Source organism: Marmota marmota, unplaced genomic scaffold (assembly GCF_001458135.2).
Source record: "Marmota marmota marmota unplaced genomic scaffold, marMar, whole genome shotgun sequence".
Classification (NCBI taxonomy): domain Eukaryota; kingdom Metazoa; phylum Chordata; class Mammalia; order Rodentia; family Sciuridae; genus Marmota; species Marmota marmota.
In genome coordinates this window covers 21,578,417-21,588,098 of record NW_026000185.1, presented here as the reverse complement: position 1 = coordinate 21,588,098, position 9,682 = coordinate 21,578,417, and the positions used below count along the sequence as shown (strand labels likewise).

Below are 9,682 nucleotides of genomic sequence, written 5' to 3'. Positions count from 1 at the left end.
GAGGGGGAGGGGGAGGAGGAGGGGGAGGGGAGGAGAAATAATTAAAGGTTCCAAATGTAGCAAAAGCTCCAAAGCCATCCCAATCTTTCACCTGCTCTTCTGGGTCAAGTCCTAGGGGTCCAAAGTAGCTGGTTCTTCACCCACAATTCCCTCAACCAGTAGCTCTAATCATTTCCCTGGAAATTTAACCTCCAGGAGGAAATTCTGGCTCCCCTAGGAAATAAAAGTAAAGGAAACATCAGACAGCCCAAGCTAGTACATAACTGAGTGTTATTATCTCCATTTTACAGATTATGAAATTCAACTGAGATGAAAGTACACAACTATCATTTTCTTTCATACATTTCTCCCTAAAATGTTAAATTTGGGGGTTTTGGAATTCTAGCTGCTATTATTCTGACACGTACCAGTTAGGTAGCCCACATCTATAATCCTAGCTCTGAAGAAAGCTGAAGCAGGAGGATCACCAGTTAGAGAACAGTGTGGCCAATATGAGACTGTCTCAAAGAAAGTAAAGATAATGACATGTGAGTCAGGATCCTAAAGTTCAGGGAAACATGGAGATTTCAGGGTTCTAGAAATCCAAGATTCTAAACCTCTGTACTACAGTAAATGCAATATGAACAGTATGAACAGTTCCTGTTCTGTAGCGGCTGGTGCAAGCCTGGAGACATATCACTCAATGAGCCCCTCAGCAGCTCATCTTCCAGGCCTCACCTCACTGACCAACTAGAAGATAATATCCTGCATCCCCCATGGAGTATAGAGGATTCACTGGGCAGGAACCAACAGCCACAAATGGTTCTTGCCCAAAGCCAACCAGCAGGGGAAGTGATGGGAGTGGGAGGTGCAAGTCCCAGGTCCTGCCCCTCAGCAGACTTCCTGGTTTGCAGGAGGCAGGCAGGGTGAGAAGCAGCTGCAGCAGCCAGGAACCCCAGAGCCATGGGGCGCGGGAGGGACGCCATCCTGGACGCACTGGAGAACCTGACTGCCGATGAGCTCAAGAAGTTCAAGTTGAAGCTGCTATCAGTCCCACTGCGTGATGGGTATGGGCGCATACCAAGGGGGACGCTGATGCCCATGGATGCAGTGGACCTCACTGACAAGCTCGTTAGCTTCTATCTGGAAGCATATGGCACAGAGCTCACGGCGGCTGTGCTTCGTGACATGGGCATGCAGGAGATGGCAGAGCAGCTGCAGGAGGCCATGCCCAAGGGTAAGTATGCCCAGCCCCTTCATCTACCAATTTCCTCCATCCAGCCAAACATGTTTTGCCCTTCCCACTCTTCTGCTTTCTGTTCCCCCTCCATTACAAAATAAATTCTCCTATGCTAGAAAGGGACCTTCCCATTTAGTGTGGAACTTGGCATTCTGACCCAGGGGGCCCTAAGACTCCCAGATAGGGTGGAAATGGAAGTTCATTTTTTTCCACAGGTTCTGGATCTGTGCCAGCTGGAATCAAGGGCCCTCCTCAGGTAGCAGCCAAGGCAGGTGAGGCTTCCACACCCTATTTGGAGGGGCAGGGATCTCTAGCTCTACCCCATCACCACCCCACCCCCCCACCCACCCACCCCCGCAGTTTGTTGTCCCTCTGCCAGAACTAGACTGGGCAAACCGGCCCCCCCCACACACACACACACACCTCTGGGAGGGAGCTTGGTCTATCTCACTCCATCTGGAGCCCTGATAAGTTGCCTCCCGGGTATTTTTGAAGAGTATTTTTGAAGGGAACAGGCTCAAGCACCTACCCTGGGTGCTGGCTCATCTGTTCTCTCTCCCATCACAGCACACTTTGTGGACCAACACCGAGCAGCACTCATCAATCGGGTTACAAATGTCGATGGGGTGCTGGACGCCCTGTATGGCAAGGTCCTGACTGAGGAACAATACCAGGCAGTGCGGGCAGAGACCACCAACCCAACAAAGATGAGGAAGCTTTTCAGCTTTGCTCCAGCCTGGAACCTGACGTGCAAGGATCTACTCCTTCAGGCCCTGAGGGATACCCAGCCCTACCTGGTGGCCGACTTGGAGCAGAGCTGAGGCATCTTTCCCATCAACCCATTGCAGCTCCAGCTCCCGCCAAGTCATCCCAAATTTCTTAATTTTTGATACACAATATACAAAAAAAAAAAAAAAAACCAACTTGTAGTTGTGTGGTTCTTTTTTTTTTTCCTCCAGCTCTAAACATGATGTGCAGAGCCATGCTAGAGTTCCTGAGCCATACAGGCTGAGGGTGTCATAAAGCCTGTGCTTTATATACACAAAGCCCTAGAATAAATCCACAGGCTTAAGTTCATTTGACTGTTCATGCTCATAGGGCATCAAGCTCACCAACTGCTTCCTAATTCACCATTTTGTGGTTCTTCCTGCGCTACCGGAGTCTGCTCTTGTGATTATACACAAAAAGCCCATGGCCAAGATCACAAAGAGAGGCATGTATAAAGGATCTAGAGCCATTGGGGGCCAGATTTGTCCAAGGCATTTAGAAACAAGACTAGCCTACACAGAAGAGCACAAGCCACACATTAATTCTGGAATTCCTTTGGGCACTGACATAAGTAGCCTTTCTCTGGTAAACCCCATCCCAGAGTTACACAGAGAACATGCCAACCATAAAAGCAAACTTTCAGGAAATGAGTTCTGGTGGCTACTTTTTCTCGATGTTATTTTTGCCTCCAAAGAGAAATATTAGTTTCCAAGGAAAATCATTAAAGAGCCTTTCCAGAGGCTGTTTAGAGAACCTAGGGCAACTGAGTACATTTCATACCCAACTCTTCCTGACCTCGAAGGGAGAAATTTGCAAAGCAAACAGCAGGTACCTGAAAGACCCAAATCCTATTCTGGAATTAGAATCTTCAACCACTTTCCTACTTCATTGCCCCACCAGGTATACCTGCAACAGGCCTCCTCTTGAGTCTATCTCCTAGTGGCTGTCACTAAAACTGATGGTGAGGGCTAGGAATTTTTAGCACCGTGGTAGAGCATTTGCCTAGCACATGTGAGGCAGTGGGTTTGAGCCTCAGCACCACATAAACAAATAAAACAAAGGTATTGAGTCTTATACAAAGAAAAACAAAAATTAAATAAACTTAAGACTGATAGTGAGCCAGGCATGGTGGCACATGCCTGTAATCCCAGTGGCTCCAGAGGCTGAGGCAGGATAGTGAGTTTAAAGCAAGCCTCAACAACTTATTGAGGCCCTAAGTAACTAAGAAAGACCCTGTCTCTAAAAATGTAAAGGGCTGGTGGTGCATGCCTGTAATCCCAGCGGCTTGGGAGGCTGAGGCAGGAGGATCGCCAAGTTCAAATCCAGCCTCAGCATAAGTCAGGCACTAAGCAATTTAGTGAGACATCTCTGCCTCTAAATAAATACAATAATTTATTATTTTAGGGAAGCTGTTTCTTGGGACTCAGTGGGCAGATGCCACTGAATTCAATGGCCCCTACCCAAAAAGCAGGGAAGGGGACTGAGGATGTGGCTCAGAGGTTAAAACCCTTGGGGTCAATCCCCAATACCAAAGAAAATAAAACTAATGGTGACAAGAGCTAGGCACAGTGGCACATGCCTGTAATCTCAACAGCTCAAGAGGCTGAGGCAGGAGGATGAAGTTCAAGGCCAGCCTCAACAACTTAATGAAGCCCTACAACTTAGCAAGATCCTGTCTCAAAGTTTCCAAAAAATAGGGCTGGGGTTGTGGCTCAGTAGTAGAGCGCTCACCTAGCATGCACGAGGCACTGGGTTTGATCCTCAACACCACATAAATGGAAAATATTGTGTCCACCTAAAACTAAATATTTTTTTTAAAGTTTCAAAAAAGTAAGGCTGGGATATAACTCAGTGGTAAAGTGCCCCCCAAAAAACTTCACTTACATAACTTCCTTCAAGCCTAGCCTATCTAACCTCTCCCATACCCCACCATCTCAGCAACACTATTTTGTTCAACAATCGGCATCATGCATCCAGCACCTATATCCCTTAGCTCAACAACCCTGAAACCTTCTGTCTGTCCCTACATGCCCAAAATCGAACTTTTCTCTGGCTCCAGTGGAACTTTGGGTCACAGCAAACCACTTGTCATAGTGTAATGAAGGAGTCTTATGTGATGTACACTAAGTTCCATAAGAGACATCTTCTCAAGCCCTATATAAATGCCATGTTAAACTGGGTGCACTGGCACACACCTGTAATCCCAGCAGCTTAGGAGGCTGAAGCAAGAGAATTGCAAATTCAAAGACAGCCTTAGCTCAGTTGGTGGAGGGCTTGCATTGCATGCACAAGGCCCTGGGTTCAAACCCCAGCACCACCAAAAAAGGGGGGGGAAAGGTTGCAAAGCCAGCCTCAGCAATCTAGTAAGGCCCTAAGCAACTCATTGAGACCCTGTCTCTAAATAAAATATGAAAAAGGGCTACGGTTGTGCCTTAATGGTTAAGCAGTCCTTGGGTTGAATCACTGGTACAAATAAACAATAAATTGTAGTTACTATGTATTCCTAGTATCTAACATTTTTTTAACAAAACTTCACCTAGGAATAACACACAAATTTCCTTAAGATAGGTGCAAAAAAAAAAAAATCAGTCCTAAAGTGAAGTGTACCCCAAGAAACAGCTTCCCTAAAATAAATCTTCAGGGAGGTGGCCTCCTTTTCCTTTGGTGAGGTGAAAGGGAGGACTTCATTCCACCCAAAGTCTCCTCACACTGTTCAGCATACAATAGTGGTTAAGAGTAGGCATACAATCTTAAGGGCAGTTTTACTAAGGACAGGAATTCAAATTCTAGCTCTACATGTGTCACAAGCTATGGGATAGTTGGTGCCTCAGAAGCCCCTATGCAAAGTGGGAACAGGACAAAGTTCATCATCTAATAGCAAATTCTTCCACAGAAAACATACTTGTTAGCAACTCTCTGCTGGATGGTTTGTTCCTAGCTCCCCAATGCCTCAGAATAGCATCTGAGCCATCTCCACTGTCCCAAGAGCAGTTCAAAGTGCACCTCTAGCCCCACCATCTGGCTCATCCTGCCAGTCCCAGATCAGGTGGGCAGTTTCTTGAGAGCTTTTGAAGGTCTAGCCCCAGTTCAGACAGTCCCACACATCTTTAGCAAACTGAAGCACATCCCAGGTAAGTGAAGAGTCTGGAAACACCCTGGAAGAGTAGAAGTAAATAGCAATTGACCACATCAAGTAGAGAAATTCCTGCAAAGACCCAGAATTGGGTTGTTTTTGTTGTTGTTGTTGCTTTGTTTTGTTTTCAATGCTAGGGATCAAACCCAGGGTCTTGTGCATGCATGCAAGGCAAGCATTCTACCATCTGAGCTATATATCCCCAGACCCTAGGATTGGTTCTGAGACATTCAACAAAAGAGCAACTCAAAGAACCTTTCTCTATATACTGGCACTCTATCCCCATCCTCATTGGAGCCACACTAAAATTTTCCAAATTCCAGCCCCATCCCTCCATGATGCCCAGGACCTCACACAAAAATTAAAACCCGAAGGGAAATAAAAAAGAGCTATAAAACATTTCTTCCTCAAACTTTACATTCAGCCCACCGTGCAGTGTAAGCATACTGCCTAAAATCCCAGCAGCTCAGGAGGCTGAGACAGGATCACAGGATCGTCGAGTTCAAAGACAGCCTCAGTGAGACCCTGTCTCTAATATAAAATACAAAATAGAGCTGGGAATGTGGCTCAGTGGTCATGTGGTCCTGAGCTCAACCCCCAGTACCAAAAAAACCCTTACACTGAATATTCAGAAGATTCAGAAACAAGCCAAGGCTGACTATGCCTGTGCTATTTAAATCTAGAACTCATATGCAGGATTCACACCTTTTTTTCTTAGCTCCTAGACAGTACTGTAGCACTCACTGTTTGCATAGTCAAGTTCCCCCTTCATGGTGAAGTAGGGGGAATGAGCAAGAATTGAGAGACTGTCCAACTCTTTTTTTTTTTTTTAAAGCATTACTCTTAAGTAGGCTGCTGCCTTCCAATCCACCATTTGCACTGGAACCACAAAGATTTTCTTAAAAACCATTACAAGGTTGAATCCTCAGATGCTAGAGAAAACATAAAGGCCACCATACAGAAGAAATTCCTCCTGATTAGCCTCAACTATCAGAAGATGGACATACAAGTGTCAAAAGGAGTCCACCCTTCATCTTGTGCTGAGGTTCTGGGGTGGTGCCAAAAAAAGGAAGTCATCTCATAACCACTCCCAAGAACAGGCGAAAATAGCTGGCTATAAAAATGGCAAAATTAATCTCCTTCATCAGAATGCCCCAAGATGATTGTGGTGCTTGAGTTTTTATGCTCAACCACTCTGATAGACATTACTGTGGCAAGTGTTGTCTTTCTGCTTCAACAAACCATAAAATTGTTTTTTGAGTTAAAGACATGAACGAAAAAATTAATTTAAAAAACACCCACAGCATATTACCAGAGCATGTATTAGAAATGCACACCTTAGCTGGACACTATGGGGCATGACTGTAATTTCAATTCTCAGGAGGCTGAGGCAGGGAACATCAAAAGTTAGAGGCCAGCCTGGCCCACTTAGCAAGACACTATCTCAAAAATAAAATAAAAAAGGGCATGGTGGCACACACCTCTAATCCCAGCGGCTCAGGAGGCTGAGGTAGGAGGACGGCAAGTTCAAAACCAGCCTCCATAAATTAGCAAGGCCCTACAGCAACTTATGAGCTCCTACCACTATTAAAAAAAAAAAAAAAAAGCTAGGTATACAGCTCAAAGTAGGAACCAAGATTCAATGCCTAGTTAACACCCCCCAAAAAAGTATACAATGTACATATTAACCATAAGTGAACTATGTTTAGCATCCCATCCCCAAGATACTTCACTATGTGTAAACATTTCAAAACCTGAAAATATAAGTCCAACCTGAATCTTAAAAAAAAAAAAAAAAATTTGAAAACATCTGAAATCCAAAACACTTCTTTCTGGTCCCAAGCATTTTAGAAAAGACATGCTAGTTAATTATACATTCAACTTGCAAAGTATTTAGTTCTAGCAATCTCAAACTGACAGGTTTACATAAGCCTCTCCACAAGAACTGGGATCTGCCTTTTATTCAGGGATGGGCCAGCTTCCCTTCAAACTCTAGGGGTGGGTGCAGTGTGGGGGGAGAAGTCTTATCATCCTAGAACATTTCAAGTAAGGCCCTAAAGATACTGCACCAAACAGCTACAAAACCTGCAATTGTGCAATACTGCCACCCCTAGGTAAAGTGTTTACAGTCAGGATTCTACCTGGAAAACAGCTCCTGTTCCCTTTAAAATTTTTTCTCACACTCCCAAACCACAGCCCAACCCTTGGAAACCTTATTCTCCACTTAAAAAGATGCCTAGCTTGGTAGAGCTCTTGCTTGACGCCTGTGAAGCAATAGGTTCAATCAACTAGAGAAACCAGACTGGCTGCTAGTTTCTTACTAGGTAATAAAAGAACAGAAGGCCCAAAATTCAAACACATGGGTCTCACACTTCTCACCAGTGATGACCTGGCACCAAAACCCGATTCTCAACAAACAACATCATTCTCTCCACTGTTATTTCTTGTCTTCATCATTGTGGAAGTTCCCCCACTACCCCAAACTATATCTACCCAAAATTAGTCACCTGTGACCCTACTTCATTTTAAGGGCAAGGCCAATCACTAAAAAGCCTTTTTTTGGAGAGGGAGCAGTACTGGCAATCAAGCCACACATCTCCAGTGCCCCACCCCCACCCCTTTGGTACCAGGGATTAAACCTAAAGAACCACAATCCCAGCCTTTTTTTTTTTTTTTTTTTTGACAGGGTCTAACAAAATCACTGACACTGGCTTTAAAACTTGTGATCCTCCTACCTCAGCCTCCCAAGCTGCTTTTCTAGTCATGCCCCTAGCACCACACCTGACCCATTTATTTTTTGAAACAGAGTTTTACTCAATTGCTCAGGGTGGCCTCAAACTTAACAATCCTCCCATCTAAACCGCCCCACCATTTGCTGAGCTTGAAGCACCTAAACCATTTGAAAGAATCAAACCAGGTGCAGTGTCACATACTTGCAATCCCAGCCACTAGGGCAGGCTGGGGCAGAAGTTGTTTGATTGAGGCCAACCTCAGCAACTTAGCATGACCCCATTTCAAAATAAAACATTAAAAGGGCTGGGAACATGCCAGGCGCAGTTGCGCATGCCTGTAATCCCAGCAGCTCCGGAGGCTGAGGCAGGAGCATCGCAAGTTCAAAGCCAGTATCAGGAAAAGCAAGGTGCCAAGCAACTCAGTGAGTACCTCTGAATTCAATCCCCAGTACTACCCCCCAAAAGGGAAGGGGGATGAGGTCTTGGTTCGGTTTTAAAGCATCCCTGGGTTCAATCTCCAGTACCAAAGACATCAAAACTTGATAGTGTCAGCAATCCACTTCAATCTCCTTCAATTTTAACAGGAGGAATCAGGGACCTAGGCCAAATTTTAATATTAAAACCCCAGCACAAGCGTAAGACATCCACAGACTAAAGGTGAAAGGATGGGGGAAAAAAAAAATGCCACTAACATGGATCATGTAAATAAGCAGGAGTTTCTACCCTCATAATCAGATAAAGTAGGCTTTAAGCCAAAGTTAATCAGAAGGGACAAAGAAGGCCACTGAAGGGAATTATACATCAATAAAACATAACAATTGTAAATATTTATGTCCCAAATAATGGAGCATCTATATCCATCAAACGAACCCTTCTCAATTTCAAAAATCAAACATGCCACAATACAATACTGGGTAATATGCCTGTCACCACTAGATAGATCCTCCAAAAACTAGATAAAGCAGCTACAGAAATAAAAAACGCAAGTGATAATTTAGACAATACGTATAGAATGTTTCATCCATCAGTGACTGAATACACTTTCTTCTCAGAAACATGGATCCTTCTCTAATATAGACCATATTACAGTTGGCATACAATTGTATTATTACCTTAATACATTTTTAGTATCTTTAGGGTTATTTTGGTAACTCCTTTCCATTATGTGCCTTTCTCATTATTTTTATCAAATTTTAGCCCTATTATTTCTTCTCTATTTCATATATTTTTGGTTATTCTACCACACAATTTTAAAATAATTATCGTTTCTTTATGAATATTCCCATCTACTTTTCTTGTGTTTTTTCCTTGACCTATAAATAAGTGTGCCATTTAATTTTGAAATAGTTGACGTGGGGGTGGGGTTCTACATATCTTAAGGTGACTAATTTCTAATATATCATGCAGGAAAGTCTGCATGATTTCAAATTTTAAAAATTAATGGAGGACCTGGAGTTGTAGCTCAGTGGTAGAGTGCTTGCCTAGCACATGTGAGGCACTGGGTTCAATTCTCAGCACCACATATAATTAAGTAAATAAAGCTCCAACAACTAAAAAACTTTTTTTTTTAATTAACAGAGGGGTTGGGGTTGTGGTTCAGCAGTAGAGTGCTTGCCTTGCACATGCGAGACCCTGGGTTCAATCCCCAGCACCACATAGAAATAAAGGAAATAAAGGTATTGTGTCCAACTACAACTAAAAAAATAAATATTAAAAAGAATTAATGGAATGATTGTATTGGTTACATACATGTCAAAACTGGTCAAATTACATACTTCAAATAAGTGCATTTTATTATACTTAAATTTTACCTCAATAAAACTATGGGGG

The 9,682-nt window shown here is 43.6% G+C and overlaps 1 protein-coding gene across 1 annotated transcript; it reads left to right on the top strand.

Moving 5' to 3' along the window:
• The first annotated feature begins 862 nt into the window (after positions 1–862).
• Pycard (PYD and CARD domain containing) lies at positions 863–2,185 on the top strand. Its single transcript, XM_015491583.2, has 3 exons — positions 863–1,216; positions 1,435–1,491; positions 1,787–2,185. Exons 1-3 carry the CDS (start codon positions 943–945, stop codon positions 2,038–2,040), a joined length of 585 nt encoding a protein of 194 aa, XP_015347069.1. The 5' UTR covers positions 863–942; the 3' UTR covers positions 2,041–2,185.
• Positions 2,186–9,682: the final 7,497 nt, after the last annotated feature.

What these genes read in the sequence shown, in the direction of transcription:
- Pycard (XM_015491583.2), top strand. Translation starts at nt 943, where the DNA reads ATGGGGCGCGGGAGGGACGCCATCCTGGACGCACTGGAGAACCTGACT. An exon ending in GCAGGAGGCCATGCCCAAGG is followed by an intron (nt 1,217 to 1,434) that starts GTAAGTATGCCC and finishes TTTTTTCCACAG; the next exon opens with GTTCTGGATCTGTGCCAGCT. An exon ending in TCAGGTAGCAGCCAAGGCAG is followed by an intron (nt 1,492 to 1,786) that starts GTGAGGCTTCCA and finishes CTCCCATCACAG; the next exon opens with CACACTTTGTGGACCAACAC.